The sequence below is a fragment of the Oreochromis niloticus genome, linkage group LG11, assembly GCF_001858045.2.
Source record: "Oreochromis niloticus isolate F11D_XX linkage group LG11, O_niloticus_UMD_NMBU, whole genome shotgun sequence".
Lineage (NCBI taxonomy): Eukaryota > Metazoa > Chordata > Actinopteri > Cichliformes > Cichlidae > Oreochromis > Oreochromis niloticus.
In genome coordinates this window covers 15,018,182-15,042,113 of record NC_031976.2, presented here as the reverse complement: position 1 = coordinate 15,042,113, position 23,932 = coordinate 15,018,182, and the positions used below count along the sequence as shown (strand labels likewise).

Genomic DNA, 23,932 nt, shown 5'->3' with positions numbered 1-23,932 from the left:
TGTCACTTTTTATTAAATTGCTGTTAAATTGGAGCCTATAACCAGCAAAATACAGTCATAATTGTAACCACCTAGGAGGTGGAGATAAAGGGATTTTCTTTCAACCTTATACTATATAAAACCCTGTGGTAACTCCTAGATGCGTTATCGTTTAAAAACTCATCAGTCCCAATATATTTCCTTTTTAAGATGGACAGTAAAAATCCCTCCACCCCCCTCCACTCGTTTCTATCATTTCGTTTGCTGCCAATACTGTAACCAACAAGGCTTAACTGCTCACCCCATTTAGCCCCTAGCATCCCCCTTCCATCGCCCTCCCATCTCTCCTTTTTCTGCTTTTCCATAGTTGAGGCTGTGGAGGCCACAGCCCCTGTAGGGCTGTTAGTGTACACACCAGCTGCTGTTTTCTCCATAGGGTGGACTGCCTCACGTGGCTCTCACACACTGCTTCAGTGGCTCTTGATGTCTGTGTTTGTTTTTGTTTATCCTTCATGCCCCCCCCCATCCCTCCCTCCATTTCTGTTTCTCTGTTTGTCTGCTGGAGGCTGCCAGCAGCAGTGAGCCACGCAGATCCTGTGGATGCTTCAGCACCGAGAAGACTCAGAGTCTGACTGCACTGATCTGCAACCAGAAACTCTGTTATACACCAGAGTTATGACAGGATATGTTTTTGGGTGGACGTGTATTCTGTCTCTTTCTTGGACTCGTAGTAGCCATGATGTATTTTTAGTTACAGTGACCTGTAAATGAGTGTGAACTTGTAATATTGAGGTAATTACAGTAATTATAATAGCTGACTCTGTATGTGGTAGGGGCCGCTGCAGTGTGAATCTCTGTGTTTCTCACGCTGTGCATACACACAATGTAGAGTCTGAGCCACATTAGCAGAGCGGTCGGAGCCGAGCGCCTAGTTCCTGTAGTTACTTGTGCAATATGCCCAAATTGAACTTGAGGCGTAAAAATACGCTCAGGCTTTAACAAGTGTAAAATACAAGCTGTTATTACCCTGCTGCTTCCTGGTGCTACAAAGCCTCAAAGCCCAAAGGCTGTTAAACATATGTCCCAAATGCTGCAAAAGCAGCTTAAAAATAAATGTAAGTGGTTTTTAAAATTTTTTTTTTTTCCAATATTCTATATTAGCATTGATTTGGAGTCTGCTTTCTGACCACCCCATGATATAAATCAGGCATTCGTGTGCCTAGTTTTGTGTTTTTCTGTGAGTGTGTTTAGTCTCACCAGTTTCATTTGGAAGTTTTCGTGTAGACCACCACGTTTAGTAGCTAACCTCTTCTTTGTCTTGTTTGGGCAGGGGAGCATACGTGAGTTTTCTTAAAAGCTTGATCGAAGGAAACTGGATTGCTTCAAGTTGTTTGAAGACATTTCACCTCTCATCCAAGAAGCTTCTTCAGTTTCAAAACCAAAAGGTGGAGAGTCCCAGGTATTTAAGCCCTGGTTGGGGTTCTCCCAGGGAGGAGGTGGTTGTTGATCCACTATTAATCATGTGTGTCACCACATGGCGTGGGAGATTACCACCAGAGATTTTGTGTGAAACCACTCTGTGAGTGTGTGCCACCTAATCATGTGACCTATTGAGGTCATCTCATGCATCTTATGATACCAAGGAGTCTCCACCTTTTGGTTGTAGAACTGAAGAAGTTTCTTGGATCTCTTAAGAGTACCATGACCTGGATGACTGACTGACATGCTCGTCCTCTGTCTGTAGTTGTAACTCACACTGTAAGCCTTTAAAATAGAAAACAAAAGACAAAAAACAGCATGCTGAGCTGAAGAGGCTAAGATTTTCATTGGGAGAGACCAGAATGGATTCGATTATAAGTTAGTACATCAGACTGCTCAGGTCGAGCAAAGTTACAGAGGCGTGGTGGAGATTTTGGATATGTGGAAAGGAGGGACAGTGGATATACTGGAGACAGAATCTTTAAGATGGAGCTGCCACACGAGGAAAAGAGGAAGACCTCAGGGAAGATGTAGTGCAGGGGTGGGCACCGAGGGCCGGTGTCCCTGCAGGTTTTACATGTGTCCTTGAACCAACACAGCTGATTTAAATGGCTAAATTATCTCCTCAACATGTCCTGATGTTCTCCAGAGGGCTGGTAACGAACTAATCATGTGATTCAGGTGTGTTGACCCAAGGTGAGATCTAAAACCTGCAGGGACACCGGCCCTCGGGGCCTGGAATTGCCCACCCCTGATGTAGTGGATGTAGTGAAGGAGGACATGCAGAGGGCTGGTGTGACAGAAGAGAGTGCTAAGGATAGGGTGAGATGGTGGCAGATGATCTGCTGCAACACCTAAAGTGAGCAGCTAAAATAACTTTGTTGTTGTTGCCTTTTCCAAATTTATTTTATTGAAGCAATTCTTCTCTGTTTGCTTGTAGTTTATCTTGGACTTTTGACTGGTACAAACAAGAGTTCTCCAACTGCTTGTCCACTTCTGCTAATTATGGCATAAAGCAGCTAAAAAACAAAAACAAAAACAAACAACTATAACCCTTAGAGTCAGTTAGTGCTTTTTTGCTCTGATTCTGAAATATTTACATCTTAAAAATATTGCAATTGCTTGTTACATTTTAGTCCATTAGAAATATAACAGTTATTTGCTCAACATATGTAGCAGTTATATGATATATCTGTTATTTTTATGCTTAGCCTACTTATGAAATCTGGTCAGCTTTAAGCTTGGCAAACCTTTAGCTTTTAGCTTGTGTTAGCTAGCCATCAGGTCAATTCAGCAGGAAGTCCAGAGCACATTAGGGAGTGACTAACTTGTGATGGGCATCATTGTCACTTATGTCTACTTTAATTGCATCAGTCATAAAAACGCAGCTTTTCATGGACCGATTTGACTTCAATAAAGGTTATTAAAGAAAATAAATTAATAGATCATTTCAACTCCTCAAGTAAACAATAAAAAAAGAGTTTGGCTTTTATTAAAAAAATAATATTAAAAACAGCTTCCAAAGAACAAAAGACAGAGCAAGTATTACAGTACCTGCAGCTTTTGAGCTTTGGTATTTTGTTTCACAGCGCTTTAAATCTGCTTGTTGCTTTCAAATGTTGTTTTGATTTTAAGGCTGGAGCCTTTCAATCATATGCAGCACAGTATGCTGATCTGAGTTGACACTTGAGGAGCGAGTACAGGCATTTCTAACACAGAAGAATCAATCAAAAAATCAAATAAACTCGGATATGAAGAGATATATGAGACAGTAGCACTACGGTAACTCAGTAATACAATGAAAGGCTATAACAAAAAACCCCTCCGCCTCACATAATAAGCAACTGTGCTTGTACCACAAAAGTAGTGCTTTTTTTAAAGCAACAGGCTCGTTTGATACTGAGTCCATTTTCGTGATGTTATAAAGTTGCTTTTGTTTAAATCAGTACTTTGAACTGTTGAAATCTTTTCACTGGTTTTCAGTGCAAAAGTGAGAGTTTAATTAAAGCTGAAAGAGAATCCAGCAGCTGCGTGACAGAGTTATTCAGTGGGTGTGATTAGAGAGCACTTCAAGTGTCAGTGTTTTATACAGACTTTACATTTTTCTCTGTCTTGATTAATAATACTTTATAATCTAAAGATTATCATTTGGGGGCCTTTTGGATCAGAATATATATTTAAAATATATATATATATATAAAAGAATATGGTCAAGTGACAGAAGTAATAAGTGCAGGAGGTTTATATATCCAACTGAACTGCAGTTTTTCATGAGCAAAAATAAAGCAAAACAAAAAGCCGGGACAATTATGATTCATTTAGTTAATTGAATAATCTATTCTTCTTCTTGTTTGACTCCCAACTTGCATAACTGCAAAAGAGTTTTGTTGTTGGTTCAAAATATATTGTGTCCAAAATGTAATCCTTAGAGCTTCCCATCACTTGTTCTTCTCAGGCGCAGCAGCCTGATCCAAGGAAAAGTTGTAGATTTTTGCTCTTTATCACAATTGTTTGATATACAAGACATACAATTTTGAGTTTATTGAGTATTTTTTTAGTACTTGTTAGCAATTTGCCGTGCAGCTATGCGTTCTTTATGGTGTTTACATTTTGACCATGCAGGTCAGATTCCCTTGGGAACTCTAAACAATGCCAATACTTTATGTTAATGTTTTTGGCAGTATGACAGATCTTTTTGTTTTTTCCAGTAATCACTGATATCGCCAAGTTAATGCTGTTCACACAAGATCGTATTAATATTGCTCCAGGACCACCACTGTAACTGATTAATCTCGTGATGTCACAGCTTTGCACCTTGGGAAAGAATACTAAAGCTCAGCTTGCTCTGTGCTGAAGCAATGTAGTGAGACAAAGTCTGCATAATGATGAGGCTGTGCTGGATGAAAGGATCAAGCACAGGACTTTCACAAACAAGGCTTTGTGTCCCATGTGAAAACAGTTATTATTATTATTGGACTTGTGCGTGCTCTTGTCATTGTCAGCTTTCAGTTGCAGTTATGATTGAGTTTAGGACAAAATCATGGTTTTTAATGGCAAACAGAGTGTTAACCACAAACTGAACAGCAGGGTTTGGCTTTGTCACAAATCCCTGACTGAAAACTTTTCCCATGTGCATTTTTTCCCTGAGTTGCTATGCTGTGACATCACAAAAATGTGACGATCAATTCCAGTGATGGCAAATCGGATTATGATGATGATCAGGCTCCAAATGTTGAAGACTGACTGACAGGATTATGTACTCTGACACTTTAGTGGTGGAGAACTTTTTGCAGGGTCATAAAGTAGGCCAACGTGATATCTACAGTTTTCAGTATTGTCATAATTATACAACTTGTATTAAATATATACAATGAGTGCATTGCATGTACACCTTCTATGATTTTCTGGTACAAAAGGTACACAGCGAATAGAGAGCCAAAGATCCAGAGCCTTTAGGTCAACAGGAGGAGGTGTGTCAGATAATGCTACGGTTCATCTGACACATGACTTTAAATAAAAATTCAAAAGCGCTTGATATGAATTGGTTTGCGGTTCTTTAAAAATCATAGGTGTGGTCTGCTTGGTTTTTATATATTATGTCATCTGTGGTTTTCAGCACGTTTTACCTCATGTGGGAAAATATTCATTTACTTCTCCCCATTCATCAGGGCTGTGGTTTCTTATTCTTTTTTGCAAGAGGTGCAACAGCATGCTTTTCTTTAACGCAGTTCAATTCAGTTTTATTTGTATAGCGCCAAATCACAACAGACGCCTGAAGGTGCTTTATATTGTAAAGTAAAGACCCTACATATGTACAAATTACAAATGAGATTCAAAGTTTAATCAGTTTGCAATGGTCGATATGTAAATATGAATTTAAAAAGACATTTTCACAGGACAGTCTTGGATAAAATGGACTTTTGAGATAGCATTAAATTAATAGTCATTTATCATGAACATCTGTCTCTACCAGGATTTTTATTTGCAGTGGCAACATAGTTAAGTTTTTCTTTACAGGCTTTATACAGCAGCAACACTGTCATGCATATACCCTCTCTATCAGTCCTTTGGAATAAGGTCATGCATTGGGGAGATTCAGTTAAGCAATAGAGACCCTGAGAAGAGCCTGTTGAATAGTGCTGTCTGTCAACTTATACCTCTGTCTACAGTCTGAAGGACTAGTTAAAGCTGCTCTCAGTCTGGGAAGAGGGTGATAGGTCAGGGTGCTGTGCATCCAAGTGTCAGAGATTCAATCTTAGCATAATGCTTTAGAAAAACCTGGTTTGTCTGGTCATGGATCGCTGTCTTTCTAATCATATAATAAAGGAATTTTCAACCCCCAATTTTCATCAGCAGTTTAACACATTTATGTCAGCAGGCACTCTTAACTACCTCCCACTAAAAAGATACCAAATACATTTATATTTGTAACTAGTTAACACGTTCTTGAAGGCATGTCTTATTTTTTCTGAAACAAGCTCCAGTTGATAGGCCTCCTACAGCATGATTGTCAAAATGTGAAACGTTTGAATCTTTTTTCTACACAGCTAGATTTTAGTTTCTTTCAAAAAATGTTAGAATCTGACTGAGACTTTAGTATTTTATTATCTAAACTGACAGTACAAAAAAAGAGAAACAAAATACCATCGAATTAGTGAGGATAAACTCGTTGAATCAGTTGTTTTTTACCCATACCAGTGGCATTTGCCCAGTTGAGGCTTTGACAGTGATTCCACACCCTTAGAACTGCTAATAACACTACAAAAAGAAAAAATGTGGATGGACACTAAGTTGAATGAATGTTTTTAGTTGTCTGATGTAGGGCATGCCATGTAAAAAAGTTGGAAAACCACTTTGGGAGCCACATTTTAACACATTTTATTGATTACATTTTCTTTTATGTGATGGCATATGATGCAGGTTACACAAAAGCTCATAGTTTACACTGAAGCCTCAAAATGAAAACTTGTGGCTACTTTATTTCAAAGAAATTAGCATAAAAGCAAAGATTGTGACTTCACCTGTATTTTTTAGATTCACAAAAAGCTGTGACATACTGTACTGATTTAGGATCAGCGGTCTCCTACACTTCTGTGCTAACGAAGGCGATTTTCTTTCGAAGAGATGCAAGAAGATTGGGCCCAATCCTGTACGTCTCTTTTGGCTCATAATGCGCAGATGCATAAAGCTTGTCGATTAGTTTGTTGTTCTTGTTATATTTCACCAAAACTCTGTCCATGTTACTTTTAGGATTGCTGCGGTTGTAGTATCGTCTGACTTCATACGGCAGCTTCTCTGCGCCAGGATAGTGGAGGTTTCCAATGGTATAATAGCTCCACTGCTGTCTGTCTTTTATCACAGGAAGAACTGGCCCTTTGTTCTGAAAGAAGTGAAACCCATATTCTCCCCGGTAGGGATCACACAGAGCCCTCATGTTGTTGTCCAAGCAGTTCTGAACGTACCACACCAGCAGCTTAAGGCCATGGCGAGGAGGCGGTTGACCAAACCCGCTGTCCTGGAGTTGTTGTATCGAGTCGAGGGTTTCCGGAGGTGAGGTCAAGACCACGGACAACACCAAAGTCAAACAAAACAAGGCTTTGTCGTGTGCCATCTATGAAAAAAGACATCCCAGTGTGAAAACAGGAATCTTAAAACTGCACTAAAGCAACATTTTCTCACAACTTACCTTTTAGTTGGTACCCGTTTCCCTATAGTCTCAAAGCGTGCTTGCAACCGAAGCTAAAGTTGGTGTTTTGTGCTGCAGCTGAAAGAACTGTTCGATCCTGCGGTTGTCTTCTCTCTGTCTTATTTTGAGAGACTGAAAAAAAAGAAAGCACACTGGAAGGGTTTTCATTCTCTATGTGCGGTGAAAAAGGAAGTGATTGCTGTACAGCTGGACTCTGTGAAAGTCCCATTTGAAAGACTTAAAATAAGCAGGCGTATCTCAGGGACTAAAAGAAGTTACCAATGTAAAGTCTTACTTCTGCTTTCACTCCTAGCTGCGAAGAACAGCTGCTTATAGAGGAGCAGCCAGCCAGCTGTGCACACCAGAATAATAAAAGCATAGCAATGAAGATGATTTCATATATGCTGGTGATGTAGTACTTTAAACTCACTATAGGGTGTGTGGTAGTGGAGGGGGTTTCAACCTTTATGTATATGGGAACCAGCAAGTTTGCAAACAGTGAGGGGTTAAAGTGGATTCGATAGGTGGGGGGAACCCTAAGATCTGGTGCGGCAGTGCAGCAAAGGAAACAGCTAACTCACAAAGAAGTCCCCAAAAGAACGAAAGGATCATAGAGGATCCAAAGATCACTAGATGACGACACACACATACAGCCAAACAATTTATTGCTGTTTGATAAAAGTTAATGTTCAGGGATCAGTCTGTTGGGTCCAGTGTCCAGTCAGCAAGGACATCCAAAATCATGCCAAGCTCACTTAGTTCACTGTGCACCGCCTACAGTATCACATATCTCTTTGTGTGTCTGGGTGTGTGTTTGTGTGCCTTTGAACGCTCTCATGATTAGTGTTCTCAGTGACTGCTGGCTGATGGGGTTGATTTGTCCGACAGTGCAGTGTGTCAGGCAGGCTCAGCGTCCGCACTGGAGAACATGAGTGAAGGAGCGAATAATTGATAGTGACAAGGCGCTCCCAGCCTTAATTGCTGCTGGTGAATTAGATTACCTTTTCAAAGTGCCTTCATTAGCAGAGGGAGAGCCATACCAACGGTCCCCTGATTGGCCTCATATTGTTTTGCTGTGAACTTGCTCTGGCAGGGCACAAAAAGTGTGCGTTTGTTTTGGTTGGTTTGAAATTGCTCACTAATTTTCTTGTACAGCTGTAGTTTGTCTGCGTGCGCGATGTGTGCACACGATTCATATCCAGAGTTGACATTTTGTGATACATCAGTAACTCACTGAAGCAGCAAGTGTCTTTGTGTGTTTATGAGGCTTTGTCTGCTGTTTTAAAGGGTTGGTGCACCTGTGTCACAAGGAAATATTTAGCTCTAATGCCTTGCATTTTACGTCTAGTGTAATATGCTGAAATATGACAAGGAAGCCCAGATATACAGGTGATATATGCTCTATGTTTTGTTTTTTTTAATTTCTTTTGTGAAGATCACAAAATGTAAAGTGAATTTTATGCTGTTTGTGGACTTTGTGGACTACAAACTGCTGTTGCCCCACTAAATGAGGTCCAACATCAGGGTTAGTTATTTGCTGGAGATCGTGGTTATAGATTTAGATAAAAAAATGAAGTAGTCATGGAAAAGCAGTTTATTGGTTTATGTAAATGGACTTGATTTTTATTTTATTCTATTTTAGTTGCAGTCAGCACAACAATGAAACTAGGGTTCATCAGGAAGTGTATTTCATGTCGGCGCCACATGCATCTCAGAGATTCCTCAGTGGGAATGAGTGACCCAGGCAACCGGAAAAAACTAGGTTAAAAAGGAAAAAAAGTGGTAGGAGTTGTATTTTACCCAATCCATGATCCTGTCTCAAGCCTAACCAAAAAAGAAGTTTTTAGTTTCATGAGTATTCCACAAACTTCTGTGAGACTGTGTTGTGTGATGCTTGAAAATGTTCCTCCTTTTTCTCTGTAAAGCTGCACAAAGGGACAGACGGGATTTTGCTGAAAGTGAGCAGGGAAAGTAAGGAAGAAGTATCAGTCTATGCAGAGAGAGTTACTTGCACATATTTTAAAAAAACAACAAAAAAACACCCAACTTTCTTCCCAAACCCAAATGTCCAAAACCTCACACCCTCTTCTTCCCCTCCAGCAACTGTTTCAGCTTCAGCTGTCCTCCCTCATTACATTTCCATATCTATCACCAGTTACTGTTCCATCACCAGCCCACCAGCCCCCAAAGTTCCCTCATCCCAAAAACACACTGGCATCCCCATCTCTGCCTCATGCTTCATTCCCACCGCAGCCAGCCTTCAGCCCCCTGCCAAGTTAAATGGACTGTACTGGCGTCAGGGGAGTCGCGTGTGCTCAATTCAGCTCAGCTCAGCTGGGCTGCCTGCGTTATAAACTTAGTGTGTGATTATTGTCAGAGCCAGACTCCTCCACGCAGGAAGTGCACGCTGATGGGTACTATGTCACCGGGTACGGGGCCAGCCGTGGCGAGAGGGATGAGAGAGCAAAAGGAGAGACGGAAACTGAGGCGAGAAAAGAGCACAGAGAGGGAGGGAAAAAATTGTTAGAGCGGGAGATGAAGGAGGGTAACGGGGATCGAGGGAGAAAGGGTAATGAAAGATAGAGGAAGGAGAACAAGCAGGAGAGGACTGAATCATCAAAGGGAAGGAAAAAGCCACGCTGAGCAAGGAAAGACTGATGTACACCTATCGCAGCAGACAAAGACAAGAGAAGACACACGGGGAGTGATATAAAGAGGGAGAAGCGTAAGAATAATGCAGTCAGAGAAGAAAGAGAGGCAGCAGGGAAATCAGCAGAGGAGGGGAAAAGAAGAAGAGACGGGGAGGGCGCATAGGAGAGAAAGGCAAGAAGAGAAATTAGAGAGAAATTTTTCAAGCGAGTGATGTGCGCTGTGATTGTTTTCTCTCTCTCTCTCTCTCTCCCTCCCTGTCTCGCTCTAAACGGTCGGGATGTGGCCTGTATCTGCCGGCAAGAAGGAACTCAATTTGGGACAATTTACTCGGCAGTCTCAGCCCTGATGCACCTCAGGGACAGAGAATAGAGAGAATGAAAGTGAAGGAAGATAGAATCAGCAAGCCCCGCACACACATACATACACACTCACACAACGTGCGCCTTGCACACAATTGCCGCCGAGTAGATTTCACTTAGTTAGTTCTAACTCTCCCAGGCGGTCAATACGATTGAGTTTATAAGGCTTGGAAATGAAAAGCCCAGGATAAGGTTAGATAAACTGTGTGCTATTTGATTTTGGGCCACCCTTTGCAGAAAAACCCACACAAGACAGATGGCCGGAGGGGATACGCTGAAATCATGTTGTGCAAAAGGGTCAGATGGGTGATTAAGGCTGAATGCGTTATGTGCTTTGACCCTTGCTGTGTACCTGCATTGGTTTCTCTGTGCTGAAGAAAGCGCTTGACTGATTTTTCCAAATGCATCTTTGTTTTTGCATTCACAGTAGTCTAGAGGGGCGCTTCATTTCAATAGCATTTTAAATAAAATGCTGCCACATGATCAAATGTTATACCATAACTTGCATCCTGCAACACTTTGTGCCTTAAAAGTTTTGTATAAGCTTAATGTGAAATCGTCTTTCCATGCTCACAGGTTGGCATCCTGAAAGGTCTGTACACACTGAGGGACACCAGGGGGCGCCCTGACAGAGCCACCTTTGAAGACAGACTTGCAGCAACAGCAAGGGTAAGTATCCCCCCCACCCCCAAATAAATAAATAAATAAATGAACTAAAAGAAAAAAACACTTGATGGACTGAAAAGTGAGGACACTGACAGAGGAAGGAGCTGTGTGTTCCCAAAAGAAAAAGAAGCCACTCTGTTTACTTTATCTTTCATTTCTTTGCCTGACTGCACTGTTCCTGTAACACTCTGAGAAATGCATTTACAACTACAGCTGTTGAGAGCATCCAGCCACTTGGACGAGACTCTTTGATGCATTTAGCACGGCCACGTCGAGGTGAATTTACACTCTGGCATCAGTTCTGATTGTACCCAGCGAGTGTATGCAAATGGAAGTTCATTTAAGCTGCCGTTGCTGTTTTAATCATGCTCCAGTGTTGATTAGCAAGAAGGATTGGCAAAAAAGAAAGGAAAAAAAAGACTGAAGCAGGCCCGTGTTGAGTAATGGATAAAAGTTGTTTACCTTGCTCTTGTTGCTCGTGTGCCTGTTCCACCCCTCCTCCTTCCTCCTTTGCCACCTTCGGCAAGCTGCTCCGCTTTACCCTCGGAGCTCACAATTCAACCTCCTCACTAGGCTTCCGTCGTCATGGAAACCGTCATTCAGGGAGACATCCCATGACAGCAGGGAGAGGAAGGGTCGGAGATGTGGCTTCGCCCCTGTCCATTCTCCAGGGTGCACCGGACCTCTGGCCTTTCCCCAACACATTGCCCCTTCAATCTCTCTCTCTCCCACACATACACACAAAATACACAAAACAATAAAAATGCTCACATAGAATGTGTGTGTCTGTGTGTGTGTGTGTCTGTGTGTGTGTGTGTGTGTGTGTGTGCATCTACCCCACAACTACAAACCACCCTCCCACCCAAACACACACAGACACACAAACAGACTGAAAGCAAAGGAGAGAAAGGAATTCCAAACTTTCCGATTCAGAGTTATCATCTGAATCAGTGTGCGTGTGATTAATTGAAGTAATTTATGCACAATCTCCAGTGACTCCATGTATGGTTCATGATTTCATTAAACTGTAACTTTAATTACTTTTCTACTATCGTAACTTTAGGTGAAAATAAATTCCCACCCTTAAATGTCCCACGTTTCGTAATGAGTCTTACATTTAATGGATTGCACAAATAATGTTTTGGGATGATGAACAATTGCGTATTTAGACGCTGCTTCTCCCTGCCAGCTGCCTTCATTTTTTTTCCATTAAAGTCATTTTATTTTGGAATTTTGTTTCATTTAAAGAAATCTTATTGTTTAGTTTTGTAGCAAGTTAAAAAAAAATGCTGCTGTTACAGCTTACTTGAACCCTCTGAAAACCCTTGAAACTTCTTTGCTTCCCAACTAATATAATGCACTTTATTTGCTTTCTTTTTTTTAGCTGGATACAGTTAATATTGTTGTGGGTTTATGGAAGACATGTTTATGTTGGGTTATGTGTTGTCAAACACAATTAGAGTGTGTTAGCTGAAGCAACTGGCCTTCTGCCAGAGCCTTAGCGATAGTCCGTCCGCCCACCTCTGACCAGGCTTCCATCTTTACAAACACGTCTGCTGTTTTTTTTCCTTTGCATTGCATAGCAGGTGGGTTTGCTACCAGAACCCACCAGTTTCTGCATCATATAAAGTTTAGTAGACTGCAAGGTTGCGACGGAGTTAAAATTAGCTTCGTGCGGCTTAATCTGCCCTTCACGGTTAGAATAGTATTTACAGTTAGGTAAAAAAGCCCTGCCGTCGCTGAGATCCCATTTGCAGTGATGTGGTAGAGTGCTACTCACTGAGGTGTTTGTGTTACTCTGCAGAGCACCTGCATTTTGAAACGAAAGGTGAAATCACTGGTGCATCGTTGTGTAGCAAAAGCATAACGAGGCTGTGTTTTCACGAGATAGATCTACTCCTGTCACGAGGTGGAATTAAACCGAGGGCTGTTTTACCCTTTAGCAATAGTTGTAACTATATTGTAATAACAGCTGTGCAGTGTAACTTGGCGTATTGATTAATAATGCTGTAAAACCACGGCAAACAAAATAAGACGCAACATAAAATATCATATACACCTGTCTGTATATCATAACTGTTGCAAACTATCGAGCAGTTCTTCATAAAGAAAATAAATGAAAGGGAACTATTTAAATCTTCTTGACAGAAGAATAAGAAACATCTTTAATAAATTAGCGCGATCTGCCGCAGCTGCTGCAGCTCATAGAAGCCTCAATCTATTGTTTGCTGCATTGACACACACACACACACAGTCACATTGAATGGAGGTCCACAGTGGCGTCTCAGAGGAGGAGGAGGTTTTGCCACTGTGTAATCCCAGCTGATACAGCCCTCTGTCAGCAAGGCAGCAATCAGCTGTGGTATTAATCTCAATGCTAATGGCATCATTAGCAAAGCTGTGGAAAAACATACCAGTGTGAGGGTTTAGAGACACATGGATAAAGACCATATATGCACATCTGGCAAATAAAGCACATGTTAAAATGCTGTTAACGAAGCAAAAACACAGACACATACACACATGGTTTCTCTTCTGTCTCTCTGCGTGTGTGTGTGTACGTAGTTTATTTGAAACCCCGCTTCCCCTCAATGACTCTCTTCCGAACTGTCCTAACTATTGTACCTCTTGTTGTTTCATTCTGAAACGCGCAGACATGTTTCTGACCGAACTCTATACTGACCTCTTACCAAATGTCTCAGATACTAACCCCCTGCCATCTTCTGACACACACATTGGTCCCTGCTGGTGTACTACACACTTAATACACAGATACAGAAAGCCACTGTTCACAGCATGTTCCGGTCTTGTGATGACCTGGTTTGAATCTTCTTTTTAAAAAGAAATCTGTTTTAATATCTGTCTCATTAATCTCAGCTGTACAGGCACCTTATTGATGCAACACTCGAGCCGACAGCTGCAAGCTGCAGACAGAAGTCAAGGAGAAAAGACATTACTGGCAGAACAAGTGTGAAGTTTTTCTTATATAAACTGAAAAAAATAAGCAGGCCGCTAAAAGATATTTATTATAGCGAGGATGCTATAATGATGAAAGGCCAAGGAGGTCAGCTTTTAGAAAAAATAAAGTCAAATATAGGCTTTACCTTGCAGCTAGCAAAACATCTAAACTTTTAGTAATGCTTACCTAACCAGTGTAAGCTCATCAATAGGTAATCTTATTTTTGCATAAAAATTTAAATATATTCTAAATGGCCAGGGCTAAATTAAAATAGAGCATGCATTGTCCAGTTGTTATCAAATGATGCTCGATCTCCTTGTGATTGAATATCGAGTTGATGAGTGACCCCTAAAATTTGCAGTCTGTTAAATCCTTAAAAACACATAAAAGCGAAAGTGTGCCGTGATAATTGTTTATCACGGCACATAATGTTTATAATATGACAGCAAATCGAAAAATATTTTTGTCAGTACAAGTTTAGCCTTTTATGTTGCTTTTAAAAAGTTACACTCTGTCTGATGAACCTGTTAATTATATTATAGAAATCTATATAAGCTTTGTTAATTCTTGATATTGTGCCTAAACTAAAGTCCTGGAATTTTAATTGCCTTTTGGATAAGCATAAAGCATAACTTTACTACACTGCTGTGTCTGTAGAATAGAGATGGAATAAGAGTGTTTTCAGGCCCATCCTGCTTCTCACCTCTTCTATGTGCAAACTGTTTTGATGCATTGAAAATAAAAACCATATTAGATATATCCATTAAGCAATACATGAAAAAGGATGGGTGACAAAAAACAAATCAAACAAGTTTTTTTTTCACATCAATGCATTTTGTCTTTTTATGATAAGGAAAAAAGCACAGACATTACTATTAAAATTATCAACTTTTCTGTTCTTAAGTATGACTTAAGCAGAAATTCACATGCAGATACATAATCGTAAAATGTTATGGGAAATTGCTGGAAAGGTTTTGTTTATACTCAGAATTATTTATGAATTAGATGGATAGATAATTGTGTGAATGGGTTCCTTAATTGAACTCATTTTTGAAGCAAGCAGTTGAAGCCACGACCAATGGGAGTGAATGATTCTGCTCTTTGACATATCGTGGGTGTTAGAAACAGTAGGCATTATGCTAGTGGACATTGGGCAACCGGGAATGTCCACTAGCAACCAAACGTCAACACCAAAGTCGAGCAAATCACTTTGTGTGGGCAGTAAACAACTCTTAACTCTGATGAACTTATTGATTCAACACCAGTGGGAGTGAAAGACACCATTCACTGACATATGACAGAGTGCTAGCTGCTAAACCCCAACCACATGTTAGCGGCTAACATGTGGTTGGGGCTTCAATTCTTAGTTCTGAAAATAACTATAAATCTAGGAAACAGTTTTATAGATGAGGTCAGTGGTCTCTGCAACTAAAGCTACTAAGTGAAATCCATCTGTCATTAATTTCATCATGAATGTTATTAATTATTTTTACCAGTCATTTACCTATCTGTTCACTACTGTGATTTTATTTTGTGGCGATAGACTATATAACAGTTGTAATCTACAAGGCCAGAATAATTGTTAGCTCGCAAAATAACAGCTTAATCTGTCATGTATTCACATTCATTTAGGAGCTTTAGCACAATTATGGAAGCTTTGTTTAATGCTAAGTTAAATCTAAGTTTTTTTTTGCCTCATTTGTGATGGATGTTATTTTCCAAGCGGCATCAAAAAGGCTGCAACGATAATTTGTCTAAAAGACAGAATATGAAGTTAAGAGCCTCACCCCAACCACCACTCTAATGCCATTTAGGCTTATCTTATCATTTCTGTTGTTTGGGTTACCATTACCTGATTTAAATTAGCTAACTTGCATATTTGTGTTCAGCTTTGCAAGTAGTATAATGTCTGTTTCAAATGTGAGGCTTTCTCTCTCCTTCTTTCTCTTTCCAACCCACTCTTCTATCCACAAAGGACAGGAAAAACATTTGAATTTTCCCTCAATACTTTCTCACTGTTGAGACGTTTGTGTGTGTGTTTTTGCCCCCTCTCCTTATTTTTCTTTTTTTTTCCTCTCTTTTTTTTCTGCTATTTTTTTTAAGACTCCAGTCACATCCGCAATCCCGCGGCCCTATAAGGAGCTTTCACGCTTTTTGGTTTGCTTTAGATGTTTAATACCCCCTCTCTTTTGTGTCAGGCAGCCGGAGAGGCGTTAAGAAGCGCTGATAAACCCCACTTAGATCCCTTCCTGGCCCGTCACCCTGGCCTGCCGGGCCGCTTTAGCAGGGAACTGATCTGTGACGGCCTGCCACTCAAACTGAGCACTTCTGAAGGTTGACACAATGGAGTGAGCAACACACCAGAGGGCCCAGGGGTTGGTGGGGGAGGAGGAAGGAGGGAGGATGAGGTAGGGGAGAGGAGGCCAAGAGGTGCCCTAAAAGAAGCCTAGAGGAGGGGCCAGAGTGTATCGCGCTGTTATCTATTTCCTCTCTTTCAGCAGTTTCGCCCTCCCTCCTTTTAATATGTGCTACTGTAGAGCTCCCCATCTTTCCCTGTTCGCCTTCTCGGCAACAGTAACACACACACACACACACACGCACACACACACACACAGACAAAAACCCCTCTTCTCTGTCGTTTTTCTCTCTGCGGTCAGGACTATCAGTCTGGCAGCTAGAGATGAGATTGAATGAAGAGGCAGACTTGGTGAGTGTGGTGGGAGGGTTGAGGACTAGATAGGAATCAGCCGTGCATTGCGGGGTCTGGTGACGGTGGTTCATGCGGTGTGCTCACTGCTGTGTGGCATAATGGGTCCAACCAGAGCCAGGCTAAGGCCGACAGTGTGTCAGGAAGCAAAGCTTTGAGATTGACAAGCTCAGGGAGGGGTTGGGGCTGCAGCGGAGGCAGCGGCGGTGGGGTGATGCGGCCACTGCTGCTGCTATTGCCATCAGTTTCCCGTGGGGCCGTGGGTGGGTAGTGAAGCCCAAAATGTCAGTGCTGATATCTGTGCAGCTCGGCTCGGCTATCACACTGCTGCAGCTGCCTGCCATCCACCGCATCCACTCATTCATATAGAGACATGGGAGTATTGCACACACACACACACACACACACACACACTCATTCTCTCTCTCTCTCTCTCTTTCACACCCACAGTTTTCTTTCTGTGTTTCGTCACCACCTTCCTTATTCATTCATTTCAGTTCTATAGAGCCATTTTTGCACACAAACAAACATACACATGCGCGCGCACACACACACACACACACACCCACACACATTCTTCATGGGATGTCTTTAAACACACATTCATGCACAGTTTTACTCCTTCCATCGCGCTGTCTTTCTTCCCCTCCTCTTCCACACATTCACATTGTGCCTCAAGCACAAGCATCAAGCAAGTACTCCATTGCTCTCTCTCTGTCTCTCTTTTACCCCACTCACTGTTTGAAAGTAATTTTTCCAAACTTGGTTTTCAGTTTTGCCTTTATTTTTTATCCCATTGATCACATACCTTGTTCCCTTTGTATATCTTTTTTCTATTTAGTGATGCTTTTATTGTGAAGGGCAAAGTGTCAGCAGCTTTGATAATTGATGTTGCACAAACTTACTTGGTGCTGTAACATGCTGGCTAAACAAGAGAAATCTATTCATGAAATGCATCTTTTTGGGGCGATGTCATTTTTCAGTGCAGGTATATGTGGCATGTGTTTTTGGAAATTGTGTGCATTTTGTTTCCTGTGTGTGTGTGTGTGTGTGTGTGTGTGTGTGTGCTGCCCATGTGTCACAGTTGGATGATGAATGTGCTGACAGTAGAGGGGTCAGTGTCACAGACAGTATGGTCAATTGCCCCTCGTCCCCTGAGCCTAACCTTGAGCAACACTCCCTGAAGAGTCTCAATCTGCCATTAAGGCCTGTACACACAAACACACACACACACACACACACACACACACACACACACACACACACACACACACACACACACACACACACACACACGCATTCCCAAGTGAGCGTGTGCCATTAGTAGATGGCAGGGCTTGGTTTGACAGAGAGCGATTAGCTCCCTATCATGTGTATTGATCACCATGTCCTGGCTGCTCCCCGAGAGGAGAGGCTGAAGGGGTTTAACAAGGCTATTGGGACATACACGCACACACCCTCACACATGCGTGCACACACTCACTGTTTGCCAGCGACTTTATGCGCCTCCACGGAAATTTTTCATCCATCCCGTTGTCATTGGTTTCACTTTTGGAAACCAATGTAAATAGACTGACTTTGGAAATACTTTTCTCTAAAAGTTTCTGGGAACTATTGCCACACACCGCTCTGGTGTTATAACCATTTTCAACTAGCTAAGCAGTTAATCTTCAATAGCCTACCAATACTACTCCCAGTTTAATTTGACCTGACGATTAAGCTGCATCTGAAAATATTCTTGTTTCCACTTTCTTTAACCAGTGTATTTAGAAAGCCTTCAGTGGCTGGCAGGTCAACATGCAACAATCATATTGTATATAGTGGAAGAAGTTAAAACAGAAATATAATTAAACAAGAAGAATTCGGAGAGTGCAAACCTCCACCATGGCAGCTCACTCTACAGCATTTAATTTTAATAATAATAGTATTGTATTCTGTACATATTAATTTAGTTGTTCTTTTTGAACGCGCTTTAAGAATTTTGTAGTGCAATAAAAAACAACACATTTTGGGGTTAGTTTGAAGGAGGTCAAATGTGACATATTTGGATGCAAACTATAATGTGATATTTTGAATCCACATATGCCAGTGTCATTTCATACATTTCTAGTGCAAACAAAGACAGTAGAATTGTAAACAGAGTTTTAAATATAAAATAAATTTTCTGAAAGTTTGACCTTGAAGTAGAGCTCAGAGGTGATATTCAGATTCACCGTATGTCATTCCCTATATGACAGAACAAACTGTCAATACAAATAATGGCAATAAGCAACATAGTTTTAAATAGCGCTATCGCTTTGACCTTCAGATCAGTCTATTGACCTTGAGGGAGAGATCAGAGGTCAAATGTGATAAAATATTTATACTTTCGATATATTGACGATACGTACCACACTAAGAATCATAGTTTCTAAGGCTTTGTGTCAGTTTTCCCCCAATAAATCGTTAAGTTGACCTTGAGGACCTTGGTTGATGTAAGCAAAATTTGAATGGACTGTTAACACGACCCCACTCTAAACCGCTACAAAGTTTTACCAGAATTCACTCAAAACCTGTTAAAAACTACAGAGACAAAATGATGACACGCATGCAAATGCTATCAGAAACATAACCTCCTTTGCAGAGATAACTATGTTTTTTAGAAGCGCTTTGCAACGTGCAAATAAAAACTCAGTGAAAGGCAGCTGCAAGCTTGTGCTCACCGATGCTGTCCATTGCTGACCGATGCTGTCCATTGCTCAGTGATGCTGTCCATTGCATGCCAACGATAAAGTCTCAGTGGACCCCAGTGGCTGGCTCATGCTGTATTGGGAAACTGCTCGTGTCTGTTTTGCATTAGCATGATGACATTTATGTGAATGTCCTGAATGAATGCTCATGAAAGGTGAACTATCAGTTCTCTTATTCTGATTATTCAGAGGAATACATATGTACCATGTGTACTGTGGTGCTACACAGTATATACTGAGCAAATGCTAGTTTGGAGCTGTACTCTGAATTTGGTACATTACTTTGTATTCATAACAAACAAAACAAAAAAAGCAATCGTATAGCTCACACATAAATTAGAAACAATGTTTCTCTTGCTAAATAGGAATTGCCTAAATGTGCTAACAAATCCAAGTGTTTGTTACACTTAGCTTATTATGCTTTAAATCATCTTAAATTAGCATAAATCAATACGCTGCACCTAAAATAAACACCCATTTGATTACATTTGCAGATTTGTGCACATCACATCTTCTCTCTGCCTGAGTTCTCCTCTGTTTCACATCACGTATGACAAGTTCTTAGCTTTAACAGCTGTCTTCTTTGGGAAGGTTAGACCAGCTCCTAGCTTTTGTTAATTGAGTATAATTGAAGATGGTGAAGAGGGAATAAACCAAGCAGGCTTTTAGGAACATAAAAGACTGCAGCCGCCTCTCAGTAGTATTTATTTTCAACCTCTTCCACTCTGATTTAAGTGTAAGAGGACAATAGTGGCCTGACAGTGATATGTGCGTGCGCGTATGCGTGTCTGTGATCTGCTGTTTGATTTACTTCACCCACCTTCACAAGGACCAGCCTCTTATCAGATCAAAGCTGCGAGCAGCGGCCTATGAAAGAAATCGTGCGTGCGCGTGTGTGCGTGCACATGCGTGTTGTGGAGGACAGAGGTGTAGGTGAGGCGGGGGTGTTTTTGTTGCTTTTAACCCAGGACAATGGAACGGCAAAGGAGAGAGTAAGCGAGTACTCTTTGAACTAATGAAGAGGAAACCTTTTACTCTCCTCCATAAAGATGCCCAGCTCTCCCCGTGCTATGGATTTTTCCCCTCTATTTCAAAGTAATGTGAAGCAGAATAGGACAAAATATTTTATTTGTTCGGTGCCTCTCACTGTCTTGCTTTTATCCTCGTAAAACTAGAACAAGAAAAAAAGTTAAATTGCGAAAGCGAACTTGAGACAGACGGTTATTAGAGCTGTAGTGCATGAGCGTCTTTGGGATGAGCCAAAGGTGATTCGTTAAGGTGAAGTGATTTTTTTTCTTCATATTTCCAAATCATTTTATATGCATTACAGCCCAATATGTGATGGGTTGCTTCCATTCATGGAGTTTAAATCAGGCCACAGCATCTTCTTCTGTATCATTTTATTCCAAATGTCAGGACAAGTCCAGTGATTTCCTGTGAACAAGCAATTGGCGACATGTAGATACACGTGAGGTGTTTGCAGGTACATTATTTGTGTGTTTCACTGCAGTGTTTCCCAGAGGCAGAAAATTTACCAAAAAAGAACTTGAACTTGAACCAGCTGAAATATTCAAACCACTTCAAACTTGACCTTTACTGCTTCAGATTCCCCGCAATACATCCACTAATAGTGAAATACATTGAAATGCCTGTATAAGAAAAGTGGAGAACACAGACATGAAAATACTCAGAGTTACCTTCATTTATCAGTGAGAAGATTACAAACTAATAGTTCCAGTTTACAGGTGAGCTCTGATTCTTTTTGTTGTGTGATTTCCAGGTTCACTGGGTGCAGAGGCAGCACTGCCATTACAGACACAAACGAGTTCCTGTGACAAGACTGGACCGTGGCACTACTAATGGCAAGTTTGACTAATACTGTTCCTTGACTAATCCTTTGTTTTTCACTGTGCTGAGTTATTATATTTTCTGAATTTCCATGATTTTCACAGAAAACTTTGGTTCAAATCAATACTATTTCCCTCTGCCATGAAATATCCATTACTAAATAAACAACTGAAGGCGGGCACTGGTTTAGCTCACTGGGATGAGCAGGTGACCATGGCTGAGAGTGGCCGGCCCGGGTTTGAATCTGACCCGTGGCCCTTAGCCACATGTCTCTCCCTCTGCTTTCCTGTCATTCTTCACTGTACCCTTTCAAATAAAACTATAAAAAGGCCAAAGAAAATAAACAACTGCAGTTAAAGTGTTTCTTAGTTTGGCTTTCAATAGCCAGTTTGCTTCATCAGGCCCAATTTCAGAAAAGTTGGCACATGGTGTGAAGTATAAATAAATACAGTAGAATGCAATGACTTGCAGCTCTCATAAACCCCATTCAAAATACAACATATTGTTTTAATTTAGAGAATGTAGCATTTTAGGAAAAATATAAATCATTCAAATGTCATTTTGAATTTGTTGGGCAGTGACACATCTCAATAAAATGTGGACAGGGCCATGTTTAAGACTGTGTAGCATCCCCTCTTCTTTTACCAGCAGTCTGTAAACATCTGGGAACTGAGGAGACCAGCTGCTGGAGTTTTGGGAGAAGAATGTTGTTCCATTTTTGTCTGGTATCAGATTCTCGCTGCTCAGCAGTCCTGACTCTCCTTTGGCATATTTTTCATTTCATGATGCTCCAAATGTTCTCAGTTGCTTAAAGATCTCAAATGCAGGCGGGTCAGTTCAACACTCAGCTTTTCTACTATGAAGCCATGCTGTTGTAATAGAAGCACTATGTGTTTTTTTTTGTTTATTTTGTTTTTGCTTAAATATGCAAGGCCTTCGACGAAAAAAGATGTCATCTGGTTGGGCATGCATAACCTGCACTGATCCAGTCTTTCCAGATGTGCAACCTGCCAATTCCATAGGCACTAATGTACCCCCATACCATCAGAGATGCAGGCTTTTAAACGGAGCGCTGATAACAAGCCAGATGCTCCCTTTCCTCTTTAGTCCAGAGGATGCAGTGTTCGTGTTTTCCAAAAAGAATGTCAGATCTTGATTTGTCTGACCACAGAACAGTTTTCTGGCCCAGAGATGATGGTTTCTGGACCATGTTCACATATGATTTCTTTTTTGCATGATTGAGCTTTAACGTGGATTTTCATGGGCTAAAACAGAAGCTGAATAGGTGCAGCTTCTGTTTTAATGCTCATATGCACACAAACCCAGAGGGTGAGAAGAGAAAGAAGACAAGAAGGAATGAGACACCTGGCTTTGTTTCCTTGTTATGAGGCAAAACTAATGTAGCCTAAGCTGGTGAGACCAATCATGGTGGGTTATCTGGCCTAAGGTAATGTTCAGTTTGCGGACATCAGTGGATGGATATCAGCTGAAAATGTGGTAAAAGTGGCATCAAGCCTTTACATGTTTATTTATTCCTTTTTTGAACTTCTTCATTGTCTTTTGAGACATTTTTACCTGTAAAAATGGGTAATGGGAACAGCAGCTAATGTAATATGTTAGGTAATTTAACAGCTGTAGCATTCGTATTTAGAAAAAAAAACAATTTTGTGTGTGTTTGCAGGATTTTGGCTTGAAAATACAATGCTGGATTTGTGCAGATGTCACAAAAATAAAGTCCTAGTGAGTAAAGTAGTATGTATTCAAGTTTTTTTTAAATACATGCTCATTATTCCACGAAATATCAGTGAGTGCCCGAGTCTCTCTGAATCTCCTAAGTTTGGTGCAATGAATTCATAAAAGTCTGCCAAATTTGACCTTCATACTAAGAAGGTTTTCTCAGTTACAGGTCCTCAGAGAGTACATAAAAAATGAGCATGCTGCACTGAAGTGAAATGCAGCAAGTGTTTGAGTCTAATGTTTAGCAAAATGAGAAAGAAGATAGAAAGAGACATGCCAAAAGAAAACATTATTGCGCTGAGAGTTTACTGAGCCACAGTTTTTAAGTTTAATTATCTATTGTCACGTTTTGCAGAAGTGATGACCCAAAGGCAGGCTGTACAGGTAGATGGATGTAAACAAAAAGCAAACCTTTATTTATGCTGATAGCAAAGTCCAAAGAGTCAACAAAATCCGTCAACTGGCAGACAGCACACCGGGACAACAACAATACAGCACAACAAAGAATAGATGCAAACAGAGGGGTTAAATACAACCATTCAGGGTAGAGTGGAAACCAAAGGCAACACAGCTACAATCACAGCTGATGAGACAACAGAAGTTAAATTAAACACAAAACACAAAAGATGACCAAAATTAACCAGGAACATGTGAACACATAACACAAGCTTGAAACTCAAGGAATTACATATAAACAAAACCACAAACGGGAACTAGATTCCGAAACTAAACCTGATAATAGCAGCATAAAGAAACCAAGCAGGAAACATCTGTTATAAGAAAAAGAAAACTCAAAAATACCACAAAAACAAGAATCCCACAACTAGTTTCAAAGCTCAGGCATAAAAACAACAGAAACAAAAATAAGGATAATAAATATTTAATGGTGTAAAATGGCCACATACTGGAATTACTAAAATGTGTGACATATACATATATATAAATAAATAAATAAAAAATCCCCCACTCGCCCCTGTGGGCAGTCTATTCTTCAAGCTCGGGTCCTCTACCAGAGGCCTGGGAGCTTGAGGGTCCTGCGCAGTATCTTAGCTGTTCCCAGGACTGCGCTCTTCTGGACAGAGATCTCGGATGTTGTTCCTGGGATCTGCTGGAGCCACTCGCCTAGTTTGG

General features: G+C 40.8%; 1 protein-coding gene across 3 annotated transcripts in view; it reads left to right on the top strand.

The window, feature by feature from the left end:
* The window catches only part of LOC102079407 (furin-like protease kpc-1), a 209,374-nt gene that overhangs the window by 10,671 nt on the left and 174,771 nt on the right, over nucleotides 1-23,932 (top strand). For all 3 annotated transcript variants that reach the window (XM_005472550.4, XM_019364583.2, XM_005472551.4), the window contains exons 3-4: nucleotides 10,732-10,824; nucleotides 20,997-21,078. In XM_005472550.4, coding sequence (XP_005472607.1) covers nucleotides 10,732-10,824; nucleotides 20,997-21,078 — 175 coding nt within the window. The remainder of the gene's footprint in view (nucleotides 1-10,731; nucleotides 10,825-20,996; nucleotides 21,079-23,932) is intronic.